This window comes from Salvelinus namaycush, chromosome 24, assembly GCF_016432855.1.
Source record: "Salvelinus namaycush isolate Seneca chromosome 24, SaNama_1.0, whole genome shotgun sequence".
In the NCBI taxonomy this organism is placed as follows: Eukaryota; Metazoa; Chordata; class Actinopteri; order Salmoniformes; family Salmonidae; genus Salvelinus; species Salvelinus namaycush.
In genome coordinates this window covers 13,374,762-13,394,542 of record NC_052330.1, presented here as the reverse complement: position 1 = coordinate 13,394,542, position 19,781 = coordinate 13,374,762, and the positions used below count along the sequence as shown (strand labels likewise).

Below are 19,781 nucleotides of genomic sequence, written 5' to 3'. Positions count from 1 at the left end.
GTACTATTGATGTTCTCTTTGAGCTATGAGGAGCGGCTCAATTGACCATGCATGCAGAGTCGAGGTCCACCCCAAAAAGCAAAACATCTAAGGAATGACATGTCAGGAAAAAAACCAAGTTAATTGGAAAACAAAATCGGAGGTCTGATTTTTCATAGCAGAAACCTACAGTATTCTGGTAATTTATGCTAACCAGCAACTTGTCAGGAAAATCAGCAGCCCTCAACTTTTCCAACGATCCACTTCGGAAAAAAAGCCATAAGTAAAAATGTGCACAAAATTGACTGGTTACATACAGTACATTCAAATGGAAAACATTACTCAAATGTATAGGGTAAACAGAGGCATGCAGGAAATGGTTCCTGTGGTAGAGAATCATGCCACATAACATGTATTAATACACAGGGGTTGGAGGGTATTTCTAAACATTGTTTGTGGACGCCAATGATTAGCAATAGCCTAAGTACTGTATGTCTACAGTAAAATACTGTAGATGCCTGTATCTATAAAAGGTCATTTCCTCTCAACAGAAGGATGTAAGTCTCTATCCAGACAGCCTAGCAGGGAGGAAGGTCCAAGAATAGGGATCCCTAAATATAGCAAAACTCTGATTGAGAAAAGCAAATAACTAGACACTGGTATCAGTGAACAGACCAATATGTTTTTTACCAAGACTATAAAAACATGGACAGTGATGCCTTGATCTTGATCTCTCGGAACTGCTTAGACATAAAAACCAATATCATCTCAGGTCTGACTGCATTCCTTATAAAGTAGCCTCAGAGCATGTTAACCTGGTGCTGAGCCTGTAGAACTAAATCAAGTCACCATCGTTCCAACTAATAACCATCTGGGGAGAAGTGACGGTGAGGCCGTCATGACTCATGACAGAGCAGAAAGGTTTTCCTGTTGAATGTTCTCTCTCAGCAGTGCTTCTCTGTTGAACTATTTACACAGATGGATGAGGTTTAGTTCATGGAACTGGGCTTGGACAACATTGAAACACGCCCAACAACGCTCTTTTAAATCTCTTATATTTCAAATGTATGCCAGACAGGCCTATGGAAAATGTTGTCCTACAGCTTCAAAAAAGTCTGTTGCTCTCAAACTAGGGATTTGCTGGCTAAATGAGGTAAGTAAAAAAGTTATTATTTAATTGAATTAAGTGTGTAAGAAATATACAGACATTTTCACACCGAGCCCAAAACAGGAGGTAAAATACCGACGTAGTTTGGCCAAATACGAGAACATAACATATGTCTTGTCAGAAAGAAACTAGGTAACGTTAAATTCACATTAGTTGAAAACTCAACCAAATGTAAATCAAAAGTACACATTGAACTGACGCCTGTGGGTTATGACCGTATCAAGGAATAGGCAACTAGTCGGCCTTCAAAACAATAGATGATCTGAACAGGTCGATCTGGTTTATTTCATATGTAGAGACACTGTCCAGATGACCTGTAGGCATTTGGAACAGGACTATGCAGGAAAAGGTTTGGGGAGCAGTTGTTACCAGCAAATCCTGGTGTTTTCACGCTTTGAAACATGAACCCACTATAAGGGGGTAATAGCTCCCAATGCCTGAAGCTTAACTAGGCACTTGATTATGATTCATAGGGGCCATTTATACAGACTAATGTAGCCAAGTTAAAAACATTTTTTAAAGCAGCTGCAATTTGTTTAGCTATTGAAATAGAACAACTCTAACATGACACATTAGTTATGTACCTGGAATAGGAAGCTGCCTCTCTTCACGCTCAGCTGTTGACAGTAGAAAAGCATGAACTCTCTGTGACATCCTCCTTCAAATTTATCCTACATACAGTTTTTGGGTTGACATTTCATTTATTTTTTTGCAGCCTTTTTCCTCTTGACTGCACCGGTTCCTTCCCATCTAAAAACACTGGTCGAACAAGTCCATTACTTTTACTCATAAACATGGAGGATCAAAACTATGAGAGACAGTAAGGAGCCTAAAGGTTGTTAAACTCACTGGAACACTTTCAGGCAGCTGAGAGAGCCAGACTTAATCAGGGAGGTCCCCACTGGAACCTAAATACTAGCATGGTCACTCACTTCTCATATACTCTCAACATCATCATGTGCTAAGGTCAAGTAGCCGCAGAACATGGAGTGCTTCAGTTTTACTTCACTGCTCTGCTAAGCTGAACTCTGAGATTTTAGACTTATACAGTATCCCAATTCTCTATTCTCTCCATATGTCCCTCCTTACTGTCCTTGGCACTTCCATTCCATCTCAATTCCTGAGGAGGAGGGTGATAGTTACTGTGATTGTCAGAGTAATGTGTTGTTATACTAATCCTACTAAGTAGCAGATTTCTTTGATTGTACTGTATGTAAGTTGTTCAACTGTTTAACAGCTGTGACAGCCATTCTGAGTCAGTGTGCAGTGGCCAGAGGTATAGCAACAGAGGTTGTTTATGGAAAGCGTGTGAGCATCCTCTGATACAGTCCACTGTGTTCAGTTCTGTATTCATGCCGCGCCTTCTCCGACCTTACAGAGATGTAATCTCTCAGCATGGGTCAACGAGTACATCTGAAATATCGAGTGATATGACCTCTCTCTCTTACAGTATCTATCTAAAAGTATAGATTAAAGGTTCAGATGTCAGGTCTGCATATTTGTGCTGGCTAGGAGATTGAAGCCCAGGTCATATAGGGAGACCTCATAAATATTCACATATGAACGCAAAGTATTTATATGAATGAAAGCAAATGTGGATTAAAAAGTGCACTGGGTGTTGGTTCGTGTTCACACTGGAAGCTTGGCATGGTCCCTATGTAATTTCCCCCTCCACAGCGGTCCTCATGTTATGTTAATCTCATTCAGCCTCTAATGATCCACATGTCATTTTATAGGGACTATCTGAAAGCTCTGTTTGATTACTTTTTAAATTAGCTTAAATTTAAACCACTAATTACTAAATACCTCCATGACAGTGTTTGTCTCATACAATTTTCAGGCTCCTTTTCAAATGATGTCACTGGTATTGCATGTCGGTCCCAATAATGCCTTTGCCTGTATCAACCTATAGAACTGCAGTTATTATGGTCCTGATGGAAGGAGTTGGAAAGGCCTGCTTCAAATTACATAGATATTACACAGAGTTTATCCATCCAGATACCCGCTGTTCACCAACCCAAACGCTTACGTCTGTGTCCGGGAACTTTCCCCCTTTACTAATAATGCAGAGGTGTGATTTACAGGGAAACACTGCAAGGTTTCACTGGGCTACAGACCTAGTATCTACCAGTGAAATATTATTCATTTGTCAGCCATGGCTACCAAGAGCCTCATTCTTTTCAGATGCTTTGGATTTTTCCAAATCAATCAAAAAAGCTAAAACAAGAATGATGCTTATGTTAGTCCTATTTCACACATGTACAAGCGTGTAATTCATTCGCATGTTGGAATTGGAAATGTGTTTTTTGCAAATCCCACTCTTCCTGAGACACCCTCGGAGAGTGGGGTCACATCTAATGTGAATATATCTATGGAAACAACGGTACAATTCAAAATCGGTGTAAACAAAACACATTAACATAAATCCAACTTCAAACTTTCCACAGTTTTGCATTCATCCCACCAGAGTGGTCATTAGTTTTGAAAGACCTGTCAAAACAGTGACTTCACATCACTCCCCTGTTCAAGCCCCTTTCTGTTAGTCCTGCTGCTCTTGTCTAAATAAAGCGCCAAGGTGTTGCCCACGTCTGATATATCAGCATTACAGGTCACCAGGGTATTGGTTCTAACCCTGACAAGTCACGTTATAGACATCCTTCCACAGACACACATAGACTCAGGCCTGGAGGAGGGGAGAGGCTCTGGGCACGGCTTGACAGGAGAGTCGTTCCGTATCGTTTCATCAAGCCATGACACCCACCATCTCAGATTGTTCTGAAATTGTTTCCGTTGTTAGAAAAAGATAAGATTAGCATTCCTGCAACATTATTTTGTTGAAATTTAATTTGATCTGACAAATTAAGATAATTGATTGCACCAACATTGGCCCTTTTAATTTATAGGATTTGCATAACCAATAAATATACACCCAGTGGCCAGTTTATTAGGTACACCCATCTAGTACTGGGACAGACCCTCCTTTGCCTCCAAAACAGCCTGAATTATTCAGGGCATGGAAACGTTGCCTGTTTCAACCTATAGAACTTCAGTTATTATGGTCCTGATGGAAGGAGTTGGAAAGGCCTGTGTCAAATTACATTATTCCATATACTGAATGAGACAGTTACTTAAATTTAAAGTGGGGTACAATTGCAAAGCACAATCCTTATGTATTACCTCAGACAGACTAACTGTTTTAATGTCGCAGTACCCATACATTTACCAATTCATTCTTAATCTTGTGGGATCACTGATGTCATTGGTTGCAAACGGCTGAAGCCCAGAGTTCTCAAGTGAAGTCAGATGGACTAACAATTTGGAATTTCACTCGAAGAACTTGAGAACTGAACACATCTGAACACAAGTCAACCAGAATACCCGTTTCAGACAGTGTACATCATTGATTTCAATCACATTTGATCCCACAAGGAAAAATGTCAAGGATATTATTGTAACATCCACCATTCACCTCTTAGGTACTAGAGTAACATTGACAGTGTCCAATATAGTCTTTTATCTTATTTTAACTACCCAGATAGGGTCGATGTGGTTGTTAATTTAAACTCACAAAGAGCCAGTTTAGCAACAACATGCTTTGTAACTCAAGTGATTTGACTTACCTGCTAAACAGAGACCAAGGATACACAGAAGTACCAGGATGTATAGAGACACGATAGCATACTTGATGGCAGACAGAGAGTTCAGGTGGCTGCAGCAATTGTCTGTCTTTCTTCTCCTCTTGGCAGAGCCGGCTAAAAAAGAAAAATCTCTTTATAAATGGACGACAAAGATGGATATAAAGGCTCTTAGGTGAGGTCTGAAGTGAGGGGTAGAGGATAAAAGAAGTTGGATGAAATTAGGATAACATGTCATGAGGTAATAAAAATGTCCTACATGAAAATGCATGCCTGACCGTAGACTGAATGACTTATTGCATTGTTGCTGTCAGATACAATATGAGCATCTCTCATTCCATAGGACAACTTTATGAGTGCAAATAAATCCCCCCAAATGATTGTGTTATTGCTCTATTAGTACTGACGTAGCGAGTTGGAGGCCTTGATTCTCCACTGGGCTGATATTGTAGTGAGCATGAGAGTCAAAACAAAGTCTGCAAGTCTGGCATTTGGCCTATTGGCCCCTGTTGCACCACCATACATCACAGGGCTGCCACACAGATACAGAGCAATATATACATTCATTAAACACTTGTAGAATTCATTTTGATAAAACTGTCATCGTGAAATTCCAGTTGGAAGTGTGTGCGTCGTGTGTGAGCAAGCAAGGATTACTGAGCAAGCAAGAGAACATTCAGTGCTGGTCAAATAGGCCCAAAAAATGGTGACAGAAGACATCATTAGTCATGCTAAGAAGATTTCAGTCTAATAGGAATTTGGTATCAATTCCAGAGTGTATTATGCTATTAGGACATGAAGCACATTGTCTTATTTCAAGGCGACATAAACCCTGAGAGAGACCAAGGGGAAAGTATTACACACTTTGATTTTATGTTCTCCTGGCAACTCATCCCAGCCACAAGACAAAAAATGACTTGTTTTTAGAAACAGGCTGAAACATGGTTCTTCTATGTGCCTTTGGTCTTTCTCTTCCTCTCTGTGGAACATATAGCTCTGAAGTCACAGAGGAGCCTGCTGTAGAAGACAAGGCCCTCAGCCTATTTTCCATAAACAGTCTTGTGCCTGCTCTGCAGCCCGGTTTCAATTGTACTAAGACTGGTGATGTCATGTCAGTGGAGACAGGCAGTGGATCTGTGCTGCACACATGCTGTGGCTGCTGGGATTCTGTGTGAACAAAAACCTTGCAGAAGAGCCACTTCACATCACATCCCACTAGGCTGAGCTCCATGATAAAGTACCTTTTCTTAAGGCAAAATAAAATATACTGCTGTTTAAGCGAGTCAAATATGTGGAATGTATAGAAATTTAGAGGCCTTTGCATATTTGAGCCATGCAAACGTGGACCTCAATGATACAAATAATAAGCATTTGTTTGTTGAAATGTGCCTTTTTGAATGTTAGTGTGAAAACATAAAAGTGCAAGACTTAAAATACATTTCCATTTTAGAAGGTATGTATGCTGGTCATGTAAAGGGTGACTCGTTTGACATTTTTCAGTAAAATTTGCCTGCTAACTAAATCACACTAGTTTTTCTGTGGAACAGAAACACGTAAATAAAAATGTTCCACAGAAAAACATTGGTGCTTTTAAGTGTTTTCTTCATGGCATCATGTGTATCATATATCCTACCATACACCCCGAGTATTTACCATATATACTGTGCATTACAATATTTACTTATCTTAGACATTCATAGGGGTCAATAAAGTCTAAACACAAGCTGACATCAGGCAGTGAGACTGAATATTTATAGAGGAAGTGGAGCAGAACAGCTTCGACTTCTAAAAAAAATCCTGCAAAATGAAGACAGAAATTGTAATACGTTTAGACACAACACCAAAGACCACAAGTTAAATTGGCAGTATGTGGCTGCATGTACAGCCTCACTTTTTTAAAAGGGGGTGTGATGGCAACAATATCCTTCAGTGTTTACAGTGAGTATGCTTGGCAAGTTTAGGGACAAACTAGTTGACTTGGGCAAGAAGAGGCCAACAGAATTTTAACCATTTCACTGGTAAGACTCGTTAAGCCTTTCCCACCAGCGTGGCATGCCGGAGGTCATAACTTGAGAACACTAAAGTCGATTTTCTCCGCTACAACTGTCCATGCCCGAAACCCTCACACATTAACACACAACAGACTATCAGCACTTAGTGTTTTTTCACCGCTCGCTGGGTGAGTGAACTCTTCAGTCCCCAGGAGGGTTGAGGGACAGGAGTCAGATTTCCCATATTTATCTTCGCAGTTACAAGCATATCCTCTAAAAAGGTAATGACTAAGTTGGGTCAAAGGAACTCTGCTTGCATCCCTTCATGAGCTGAAATACGAGCACATCGCATATGGAGGCACTCAATTAATTCTTACATCAATGGCAGAATTCAAAGAGGATTCTAATATGCTGTGATTATACATGGTGGGCCCATGTGTGAAAGGTCAAGGGGCAAGGATTTATACGGGACATAAGGGAAACTGCTTCTTTACCGTCTTCACACAGGTTCAGCTTTGATAGGTTCCTGCCATCGTAGCCCTCCTCATAGAAGGATCCGTTCTCCCTCTCTTCGTATGTACTCAGGTACATGGCCTTATTCTCCATTCAGGAACTGTAGGGTGGACAAAACAGATGATTTCCATGCAACCAAAGCAATATGCAAGAGAACAATAAAAAGCTCTCTGTATGCATGTACTTTCATAATCATTCATGGAACAGAGAATTACAGCCGAAATGTAATGTAAAGCACGTGAGATTCATCATCTTGACATGCTGATTCTAACCCCCCTGGACAAGATGATGTATCTCCTTCAGAAATGCTTGTCTTTGGCATACAATAGCAGACACCAGACTAACCACACTACCTTCCAGTGTAATAACAGCTATTACAATCAGGCTGTAATGGTCTGGCAGTCCATAGCAGCTCAGGAGCACTAAAGAGACCAGACCACCGCTCTATTCTACTGGCCTATTTTAGATTTAGTGTGCCACTGCCATGCCCCTCCCCCCCTTTGCCTGTTGTTCTGATTATGAACTACTTGGATGAAGTCACTGTCTTTGCTTTAGGGGAGAGAAAAAATACTTGCAATGAAGGCACTCCAGATTGCATGAATAGATGAAATGTTCCAGTAAAACTTCTGGCAGGACAAAGCTGACTTATTACATTCTATCAAGCTCTATTTCTCCCCACTCTTGTTTCTAACATTGATCTGAGTGATCTGTCTCTTATACGCCATGGCTGAGTGTCAATTACAAATCTCAAGTTTTAAATCATCACCAGACCACTAATGTGGCTGGCTGTCAGTGTCAAAGCGTTCGTTATTAAGTTGAAGTTGAGGTGTGGATGTAGGGCCGTCGGTCGAGCACTGTACCTCTGTCTCTCAGACTACTACATATTATTACAAGTATCCTTACCAATCTATTACCTTATCTTTTTAGCATGGAATACAAAACCTAGGTCATAACTTTTGTCTCTAAAGCAAACAGCAGAGAATCTAAAACATAAAGCAAGTGGCATGGGTTGAATTATAATAATCAATGGCAAGAATGTAGAGGGTTCAAAGCCTCCTGTGCTGCCATCTAGTGCCATAAATCAGACTGTAGTCAGAGAGAGAGAGAGAGAGAGAGAGAGAGAGAGAGAGAGAGAGAGAGAGAGAGAGAGAGAGAGAGAGAGAGAGAGAGAGAGAGAGAGAGAGAGAGAGAGAGAGAGAGAGAGAGAGAGAGAGAGAGAGAGAGAGAGAGAGAGAGAGAGAGAGAGAGAGAGAGAGAGAGAGAGAGAGAGAGAGAGAGAGAGAGAGAGAGAGAGAGAGAGAGAGAGAGAGAGAGAGAGAGCAAACATTCCCATCTGAACAGCTGTGAGAGAGAGAAGCTCCCCCACATTCCTGGGCCACAGCAGAGGCAGACCTATGGACTCCTCCCCCTATGAACAAGAAGCAGCTGGAAATAAACCAGAACCAGAATTATAATATAAAATATTATAATAATCCACTAGATTTAGGAGAAAGGTGCATGTACATGTACGGTATGCTATGGCTGAGAAAACTGTGCCATTTGGACTTTAGTGGGTGGGGAGTAGGTCATTAATAACTCCGTAATAGAGAATAGATAGTGAATACAGAGACGGATGTGGGACTGTTGAACAAAGTCATTAAAAAGAGTTCAATCTGGCCTTTTTCATTACGCGGAGGGAGTGTCAGTTGACATTTTTGGATAGGGGGCAGACAGCCATTACCAAACCAGGCTGCTAGGAAACCTGTACAGTATGCTAACACCATCACTGATCATGGTCACCCCATGCAGGACTATGAGAATGTACATCCCTTCCATCCTGCCTTCATTCACATCTCTGTGTGTTTTCCCCCAGAGGCAGGGCACTGATAGGTTCCCACCATGGTATACTTCCTTTGCGATCGGAAGCTACAGTACAACTCCTCCATGGTATTGCTCTACCTGGCAATGAGTGAGCCTTGTTATGTCTCCTCAAATACAGGAACAAACCCTTGAGCATGTCCAATCTCCATGAGGTCATTATGTATCATGAAAAAGATAGTCCCTATAGGCAAAGGGAGAAGACAGAGCTCTCTATCCATCTTTGTGACAAAAAGCCACACTGTGGGCTATGACTATGCCATTGTAATATTTGCCTTCTCTCTGCCAGCCAGGTAGGTCTGAATAGACTAGACGCACTGAAAACCTGCATACATGGATAGTGATGGAATCGAAAGGAGAGAAAACAATTAAAATGTCCAATGTCCCCGGGTGCACCTCACAGCTGAGTGGCGTCTCTCTGCAGAGTGCACGGGGTCAGCAGTACGTGTGGTCTCAGAGGTCTCACATCAGCGGAAACTTTTATAGAGACATCCCGTGTCCATCCGTCCGTGGGGAATTAACCCATTTCCCAGTTAATTAAACGCGCGGACACTTCACCCATGAGTGGAGAAATATAGAACAAAAAACGTTCAGTGGTTTTGGATGTGCATTTTCTTGGCATGAAGTCAACGAGGAACACAGACCCGTTCTTTTTTGGATACCAGAGCACAGGTGTAAAATAACGTGGCCATACAGTAATTTAATTCAGATGTCATTATGAAGAGGCTACAGGTGAATTGTCTCGTTTTTTTTTTGTAATTTCAAAGTCATGATGCAAAAACACTGAAAATAATGTGTCTATGGACATAAATGAATGTAAGGTCTGCAGGGATAAATGCATTTCAGGTTCACTATGTTGATGTTTTCAAATAACTCATAGAACAGGTGTCACAATTACACTACAGAAATAGATGCAACATTTCGAAAAGTTTGTCACTCACCTTGTCAACGTTCTGACTAAAAAGTAGTACAAAATGTTATCTAAAAAGGGTGCATGTTTTGCCAATGAACTGACATCTCAATAAATGTTTCCTCTCAACATAAGACAATTCACTGAAGTCTCTCTCAGCAGATGAACGCAGGGTGGAGATCCGTGCAACAGCCAGTCTGTGATGCTTGGGTGAATTAATCCCTGTTTAAAAATTGTAGTGGAGGCATGGAGACTACGATGTGACGAATACCGCTTCCTGGACAACTCTGATTAGACGTGTTCGTATCTCATTCTATATAGTATCTAGTTTCTCAATTCATGCGCCCGGGGCAGGGTCCAGTATAAATTATGTACCGCGGCAAAACTTTTTTACACATTTCTGAACAAATGCGCCCTCCTCTGGGCATTTAAGCATGGCACGTCAGGCCTACAGAAAAGGCGCACTGTATATCTACAGATCCTATACAAAGACTACCATCCTAATTCCTCATAAAATACATACATCATACATAGTTCAATATCTTCAGAGGAAAATAAACTATTCTTAATCGAAAGTAATTCGTCTGCAAAAATATTAGAATAGACTAATGTTAATTTGTGTCTTTAGGCCTATTTTGTAAACATGACTCTGTGGGCCCAGTATATAAATAATCTATATTAAAGCATGTCCTTCATAAAATAGCTTTTATTGCCTCTGCGTGAAATGGGATTTTTATTTGGATGAATATGGCTGTGGTCCAAGATCACATTTTAGTTAGAGTTCCTTCCACACGAGGCCGCCCTCGGGTAGTGGTTCTTCCTCCAACCAGGTGTGCACGGACCAGCGCAAGCACCCACTGCAGGACGCGGGCGTGACAGAGACAGGAAAGGTTGGGCAGGTAAGATCTGACTGCCGATAAAACGATGAACTGTACTTGATTAAACACTACAACAACTTTTACTGTTATTAATTTCTAGCCTAGTAGATAGTGAATAGTGATAGTGATAGTGAAAGCAGTACATCGACAAGGACTAGCCTACTCAAGTCTGCCTTACCAGAGCCAGGTTTAATTTACAAATACGACGTGGTAGGATTTACAGTAGATTGTATACTAGTGGCCCTAGTAAACAAAGACTACCGATTTGGTTTCACCCCTTTTAGACCTTTGTCGGTCTTTAGTGCAGTTCAGTACATTTCATGTGAATGGCAGACTGTAGGCTACCATTACTGTAGAGCGACTGGGGTATCGTTAAGATGAGCCCTTTTTACATTCAGCATCACTCCATCAAGGGAAATATATTATTCTTCCTAACAATGATGTCTGCATATATTTCAGGGTGTTGTGTATCCCTGAAAATATTCAGAATTCATATAAACATTACAGGTTTGACCACAAAGTAAAGCCACCTACATTTGCCTGTATTTAATTAAATATTACCACTAAGGTTACCTTTTTAAAACCATGTCTACACCGAGCTCCAAAAGGATTGGGACAGTGACATTTTTTGTTGTTGTTTTGGCTCTGTACTCCAGCACTTTTAAAAAAATTATACAATGACTACGAGGTTAAAGTGCAGCTTTAATTTGAGGGTATTTTCATCCATATCGTGGTGAACCGTTTAGAATTGACAGCACTTTTTGTACATAGTCCCCCCCCCCATTTTATGGGAATACATTTCAACTCTATATCTGACATGGTACAGGTGTCTTCTTTTTTCTAAGCCCATAACCATGTGTGTGAGGTGTATTCTTTTGTTTCAAAGTAGATTTGTTTAAGACTACCAAGAAACACTCTGTGTGACCCTGATTTAGCCCACTGCAGTGAAAGGTTAATTCCATGTATACCTGTGTAGCGCGTGAACGTACAATATAACGTCATTGAATGACCGTCAGTAGTAGAATTTGGGAGGTGAATGTTCTGTGATATTGCATATCACCACTAGGTGGTGTATTTCTCACATTGGGCCCAATGTTGTTCAGTAAAAACCCACTGGGAGTTCTGTTGGCAAAGACTGTCCGTAATATATATACACTTCTTGTATACCCAGGTCCTTCAAAACATTAAACAGCTGTTTAAGGTATGTTCAATTACTTGGCAAGTTTGATTAATTAGCTGAGCAAGGGGGACCTACTGTATGCACCTCCTCACATAGAAACGTACTGTATCATCTCCCTCTCTCATTTTCCCTCCTCTCCTCTGTATCTTTATTCCACCAACCCATATAATGTTTATTGAACCTTTTTCTTATAACATTCCAGGCCCGCAGAGCTTTACTCTAAAATTGATATATAGTGTTTGATTAGGTCAGTCTTAAATTAAGCGACATTGACCTCATACTCCGTCTGGTCCGTGGTCTACCCCTCCAAGAGTTTGTGAAAACAAACAGAAGGGAACTGCCCAATGGGAGATTTGGGGTTGGGAGTAATGGTCAATATGCACAGGATGTATTTTTCACTACTTAGATCCTATCTCTCCAGTATCATGTGATTAACCCGGGTGTATTGTAAGAAATTAAATACTCTAGACTTTGAATCACACAAAACATTGAATTACACACCAGTCATAAATGCACTGGGTCAGATTATGTGGTTTCATTCCGGTCAGATCAGGAAGATGGTGATGTAATCCTTCTAGAAAGCAGCAAGACTGATAAAGAAAGATGCTTCTCTGCTCAAATTGTTTCATACATGTTGCCGTGAGGTTTGTATACAGATGTCAAAGCCTAATCCCACTGCCCCTAGCTCCGGAGAGAACATCTTACTGCAACATTTCACAGTGTTTAGAGCTTTCTTTATGTGGGCCGAAAAAACTCCTGCCGATACATACTATACAGATGTGGATCTTAATTTGAGCCAGTTTGCTACAGCAGGAAAATAATCCTGCAGTAACAGGAAATATTAATTATGTGGATTATAATTAATGGACACTTTTGTAGGGGTTGATACATTTTTCGTAAGGGAAAATCAAGTGTAAAATGGAAATGACAAACTTCAGAAGCCTTTTTAAACCTTCAATACACAACACGTTTTACACCCTGCACAGGGCGATCAAATTACATCTGTACAAGGAGAGAGGTTCTCACTGTCTGGTCTGGTGGTCCAGTAATTACTCATATGGGAGCTCATTCCATCATAGATCAGTCTCTTTGTTAAATCAGAAAATTACATTCCTATATATCCAACATCACAAAAACAATACTATGCCCCACAGCATGTAAAGGCCAAATAAACATTGATGCAGTTTTAGCTCTATAAAGGTTACTGGTTGAACCCTAGGTGATATGGCTGAGGAAATAGTACTATAATGAAGTTGATTTACAAAAGCAACAATCTCACTGTCATAACATTTGCGAATGCAGTATTCATTTATTTTCTTACCTTTGTTTTAGCAGGGAGTTCCATTGAGACAAGGTCTCTTTTACAAGGGAGCCCTGCATATACACAATTCACTAATCCAACATAATACACAATTTAATACACAATTTCAAAACACACTCAAGAGAAACAATCACATTCCTCAGCAAAGATGTTCCCAATCAACATGTTGAACTGTCTGAGAGGCACCAGTGCATCTAGTTGTAGGGAACTCTGTAGATTGTTTGCACCCCATGTATGGAACAAACTAAAAGCAGATTTACCTAACTCGGTATGGTCATTTGTACGTCTAAAGACGGAAGTTTTTGTAAGAGAGCTTTATACATAAAAAGACAGCAATGAATCGACCTACTGTACATGACTTCAAAGAGTACCAGCCTATTTTCTGGTATAGAATGCAGTGATGTACTGAAAGTGGGTTGCCACTTTTTGAGGAATGTATCCAAGGATCCATTGTGTGATGCTAATCTCAGATTTATACTAGTTTCTCACGCTGTTTATTCCTCCCCTGGCATATACATTGCAGCCCATGCTAGAAATCCACAATGAGCCTCCCGAAAAGGGTCTCCCTCTGGACCATGGTGGATGTGTTTGACTGGGTCAAGGAGAAGCACCCCTACCAAAAGAGTGTCCTCCAACTGGCCATCGTGAAGCATGACATATCCGGTAACTATCTTCAGTAGCTCCTCTACTTACCAAATCTTGTCCTAGAACAAAACAAGCTATGGTCATGTATAACAGTCATTATTAATACACTGCTATGATCTTAAAAAATCTTTAAAAATGGTGAATATACGTGATATTTTATCCCTGGCCTACTCCAGCCCTGTACTGTATGCAGATAGTTCACCACAAAATGACATGGAACATTAACTGCCTCCAATGATCTTCCCAATTGCTGTTAATCATACCGAACACAGAGCTCATGTTTAACACAAATAAAGTTTATCATGCAATTCAGCCAATATTCTATTTAAAATCCATGCACCCAGCCTGAATTGACAGGCATAATTTTGCCTACTACTCTAGTAGCCTCCCCTCACCACCTTTCTTGCCTCCTTGCTCTGCCCCTCCCCAGGCTGAGCTCTGCCGATGATGGGTGAGCACCAGTTGGAGAGGATGGGGGTGAAGGGGGAGCATCTTCAGGACATCCTACTGGACATTCTTCACCTCAGGGTCCAGGAGGAACTGGAGAACCTCAACAACATCTTCTCTGGTGAGGGATTCTACAGTCTCCTCTTAAAGAGATAGTTAGACATTTAGGCAGTTAAGCCATTTTGTAATCTTACCCAGAGTCAAATGAACTCATGGATAAGGGACAGTGGAGTAAGTTGAGTCAAAAGGGTTAGTTGAGCCATCCTTGTTTCTAGGAAACCATACACAAAAGTAATAATTTGACCAAAATGTAGGAAGAGGTCATCATTTCATGGAGTCCGAAGGAAGAAATCACATGGGAAAAATGGTAAGCAAGTTAGGTCCAAAAAAAAGATTTTCAACAAGTCAAATTAATTTATTGTGTTAGATGTTTCATGATGTTTGTATCTAAACCAAAGTAGATCATTTTAAGATCTTCTATGCATCATTTGGGGTCTCTATAAGTTTCAATATGAGGTCCTAAACCTAGCATGAAAGTGCATCCTTGTAGCTGTGTGGGATTATCGTCAAAATGTTTTCCTTGGGGTAAGTTGAGCCAATGGGTGTGCCAATGGCAAGTTTAGAAAATGGAAGTGTTTTCTACCCAGGCATAATACAAGGCATTATCGCTGGGATATGAGGTACCAACAGGGCCTAGCCTATATTAAAAGTTTTTTGTTTTTTTTAAGTACAAAGGGTTTGGTAGTTGTTAAGCCTGTGTTAAATGATGCTTAAAATAATTAAAAGACAAACAATTATTGTGATTGTGTTAAATTGTGTTTGGGGAAATAAAGATAGACATGGTTTTAGAAAGGTAGTGGTAATATTTCATTCAGTACAGAAGTTTGTAGGGGGCTTAACTTAACCTATCCCGTGGCTCAACTTAACCCATAACGGGTAAGTTGTGCAAAGAGATCACTTTTTTTGGACAAGCTATGTTTTCAAAACTGTAATGTTTAAATTAATTCAGATTATTTCCAGGGATACACCACATCCTAAAATATATATAGATACAGTGTCTTTGTTATAAAGAATACTATATTTCTGTTGATGGTGTGATGCTGAATGTAAAACATGTCTCTACTTACTCCACTCTACCATTTTTATGTCTGAGTGCAGTTTGAAGGAAGTTGAAGGTCGTTTCTGGATACATTGCTAACTGGCGTTAGCACAATGACTGGTCCTCTACTGGAGCAGCTAGCATGATTTCATCTGACTCTGAGTAAGTAGAAAAAGGGTTTGATTGCCAGAATGACGAACTATCCCTTTAAACTATCAGGAATACAGTTGTAGCCTATATCAACGGCATCTTCTTTGATGAAGAAGTAACTACTGTATTGTCTAAAACTGTATCATAAAGCGACAGACATCTACTGTGTCCTTTTAGATTGCATAAAACAATTCACTTGTAGCCTATATCAGTTGGCTCATATAAACTCAGACAGTGCAAATACTGTGAGAGAGTCATACAAGGTTCCATCATCAGCCAACATGATTGACAGACATGTATTTCATCAAGAGGGTTAGCTTAGAGATACATATCCCCTGCCAAGAATAGATTGACATCGAAAGAGAAGAGAAAGCCTCTGATGGATTATTCAACAGAACTGAAAAGAAAAGACAGAACAAGTTACGTTATTTGGCGTGGATACATAAAACAAGTTCAAGTTCAATACTATAGATAAAATACGTTCACCAGGGTTTTTGTTCACAGTGGGGTATGCTTGCATTTAAAATTTATTTTTAACCAAAGGTTTCTTTATCGCTTTCTCTTTTGAGTGTTTCTCTTCATGACTAGGAGAAGATGTCTCTGATATTCTTATGTTCCCCATCTACTATGTGGAGGTCTAGAGAAGACAAAAGCATTTGCTTTCAGGAATCATTGACCTGAAGAAAAAAGGCCAGATTGGTTTTGGCACAGTGGTATTTTCACGGACACTTCTGTGAATCAAGTCCTTGCCTCTCGCTCTGTGCTGCTCTTGCAGTCTTATTTTTCACAATACTCAATACACTATGTGGCAGTTATTACAGAGGGAGAATATAATTCCCCATTGAACAGGGGATACAGTGCATCCCTCATCTGGACTAAATGTTGCCATCCCTTACTCAGTGCTGATTTGGCTATCTAATGGCCTGTTATATTACTCTCAGGAGACCCTGTGTGAATTAGAAGGGAGAGTAAGTAAATTAGCCTTGAGTTAAATGTAGGGACACATGGCCATAATTTAGATAACATCCCAAATGCTGCTCCAAGCTATTAGGTCTTTCACAGGGACGGTAATGGGGGATCATTTAATGGGAGGTTTCCGGCAGAGACAAAATGTCTAATGTATTTGCTTATAAGTTCGATGTTGGAGCAAAGATGTTGTGTCTTCTGACTGAAATTGGTGTCGTCATCTTTATTTGTCTTTTGTTGCTCCGAACCTCATGCTTGTAAGATGTCAGCTGTGTTTTGTAAGATGTCAGCTGTTTTTTCTGTCGATCACATACAATGCAATCACTGACACATCTTGGAATGAAACACAACTATGTATAGAAACCGTCCAGACAGAGATGTATGTATAGGCAGAGATTTCCTCTTTTATTTGGTGCCGAATCATATTCATATTACTGTAACAGTCCATTGTGTTATCATGTGTGTATTATATGTGCTAGTTTAAAGTGCTGGTTTGGCATATTAAAGATGTTTTCAAGTTGAGAAAATAAAAGTGCTAAGTTTGCAAATACTAAGTCTGTTTCTTTCAAATCCTTCTTGCTCAGAGCAATCCCTCCCCAGACTTAAATGTTCTGCCCATAGTACAATGATAACATTTGTTTGCTCCACTTGAAGTATTTTGGTGCATCCCTAAGGTTCTCCATGTTTCACTAGACAGTATATGCACATGAAAAACTGCAGGACTGTCAAATCTGAAGCTCATACCTTAGCGTATTTTACAATGCAATCCAACTCTAAACCACTATACCTGTATTATAGTGTAGTATTTTCAAAAACAGGAAGACATCCATTTGCTATATCCAGCCTAGAACTCAGGAAAGAAACAAAGTATGGCATTTGTGAGCTCCATTTAGTGGAGGAATCTGACTTGACACCTTATTTTCTAATGAAGACCAAGTCTGATCCTTGTTGGGTTGAAATAATTGTCTCCAATGATAATTATCTAAAAATCAATATGTAGAATCAGCCAGTGGCCTAAATCTTGAGAGACATACTGTTGCCCTAGACACTGTCCATTTGTCTTTATTACATGACTCACAATACATCTTTCCACTTCCCCACAAACTTGTCAGACCACCCAAACTTGCAATCTCCTCGTTATTCTGAAGGGCAGACCAAAAATATTGAGGACAGCCGAATGTAAGCAACAACATGTTGTTCAGTGAAAGTAACACCTCTACGGGAATTTCAGATTTGTTTTTCTTTGTTCAGTAATCCAGCCCCTGAAAAGTGCAGCCCAGCACTGACGTGCTGAATCTGATGTGCCCCATAAAAGGAGTGTTTACATTTCCTCACCTTCCATGGACATTAGCAAGTGCTGAGCCTGTGGCTCTAGGGTCCCAGCGGGGGGTACACCAAATTAGACGGGCTGATTAATATCCCTCAGAGATGCATGGCATTTGATTTCTTCCATTCAGGGCAGTGGTGCATCAGGAAAGCGCTGACTCATATTAAATGTAAATATACCTCGGGGAGAGATACTAAATCATAGCTGACAGAAAGAGGGCTGCCCGAATATTCCAAAGGTTAGCAAATCGTGCCGTCGACCCAAAGAGATTAAACAAAAAATATGAAACTGGGCTGTGTATTGTTTGGCATGCAACAAATGAGAGGTTGAAAAAAAAAAAATTGTGTTGTTTTGGGTCCGTACTCCAGCACTTTGGATTTGAAATGATACAATGAGGTTAAAGTGCAGACTTTAATTTGAGGGTATTTTCATCCATATCGGATTAACCGTTTAGAAATTACAGCACTCTTTGTACGTAGTCCACCCATTTTAGGGGACCTAAAGTATTGGGACACATTCACTTACAGTACCAGTAAAAAGTTTGAGCACACCTACTCATTCCAGGGTTTTTCTTTATTTTTACTATTTTCTACATTGTAGAATAATAGTGAAGACATTACAACTATGAAATAACACATATGGAATCATGTAGTAACCAAAAAAGTGTTATTTTATATTTGAGATTCTTCAAAGTAGCCTTAATGACAGCTTTGCACACTCTTGGCATTCTCTCAACCAGCTTCATGAGGTAGTCACCTGGAATGCATTTCAATGAACAAGTGTGCCTTGTTAAAAGTTCATTTGTGGAACTTCTTTCCTTCTTAATGCATTTGAGCCAATCGTGTGCAAAGCTGTTGTGTTGTGACAAGGTAGGGGTGGTATACAGAAGATATACCTATTTGGTAAAAGACCAAGTCCATATTATGGCAAAAACAGCTCAAATAAGCAATGAGAAATGACAGTCCATCATTACTTTAAGATATGAAGGTCAGTCAATCAGGAACATTTCAAGAACTTTGAATGTTTCTTCAAGTGCAGTAGCAAAAACCTTAAATCGCTATGATGAAACTGGCTCTCATGAGGACTGCCACAGGAAATGAAGACCCAGAGTTACCTCTGCTGCAGAGGATAAGTTCATTAGAGTTAACTACACCTCAGTAATTGCAGCCCAAATAAATGCTTCACAGAGTTCAAGTAACAGACACATCTCGACATCAACTGTTCAGAGGAGACTGCATGAATTGCTGCAAAGAAACCACTACTAAAGGACACAAATAATAAAATAATTATTTTCCTTTTTTTTTTTTACACCTCCATTAAAGAGTTTGTTTGGTAATGTATTGTTGTTATATATAAAAGTACCATGTATGTAAAATGTATATGTATATGTAAAATGTATAGGTAAAATGTATGTATATATAGCAAAAAAGCTGTTCTCAACGGAGGACAAAAGTATATATATTTTTTTACAGCTTTTTTGCTCCATATACATACGTTGTACCTATACATTTTACATACATGGTACTTTTATATATACCAACAATACATTACCAAACAAACTCTTTAATCCCAACCCTCAGCCACTCTCAGCCCATCCCACCTATCACCATAGACCACCCTCGTTTTGGTTTCCATGTGCCATATATTTTACAATTGTGCTGTGATGTTTTACTACTTTTTTGAATCTTTGTAATCGTATATTGTCCACAGATTGT

At 39.9% G+C, this 19,781-nt stretch overlaps 1 protein-coding gene across 1 annotated transcript in view; it reads right to left on the bottom strand.

Annotated features, from left to right (window-relative positions):
* LOC120019552 (scavenger receptor class A member 5-like) overlaps window positions 1-7,379 on the bottom strand; it is a 46,402-nt gene extending 39,023 nt beyond the window's left edge. Inside the window, exons 1-2 of the mRNA XM_038962852.1 lie at window positions 7,268-7,379; window positions 4,768-4,899 (exon numbers count right to left, since the gene is read on the bottom strand). Coding sequence (XP_038818780.1) covers window positions 4,768-4,899; window positions 7,268-7,379 — 244 coding nt within the window. The remainder of the gene's footprint in view (window positions 1-4,767; window positions 4,900-7,267) is intronic.
* Between the last annotated feature and the right edge of the window lie 12,402 nt (window positions 7,380-19,781).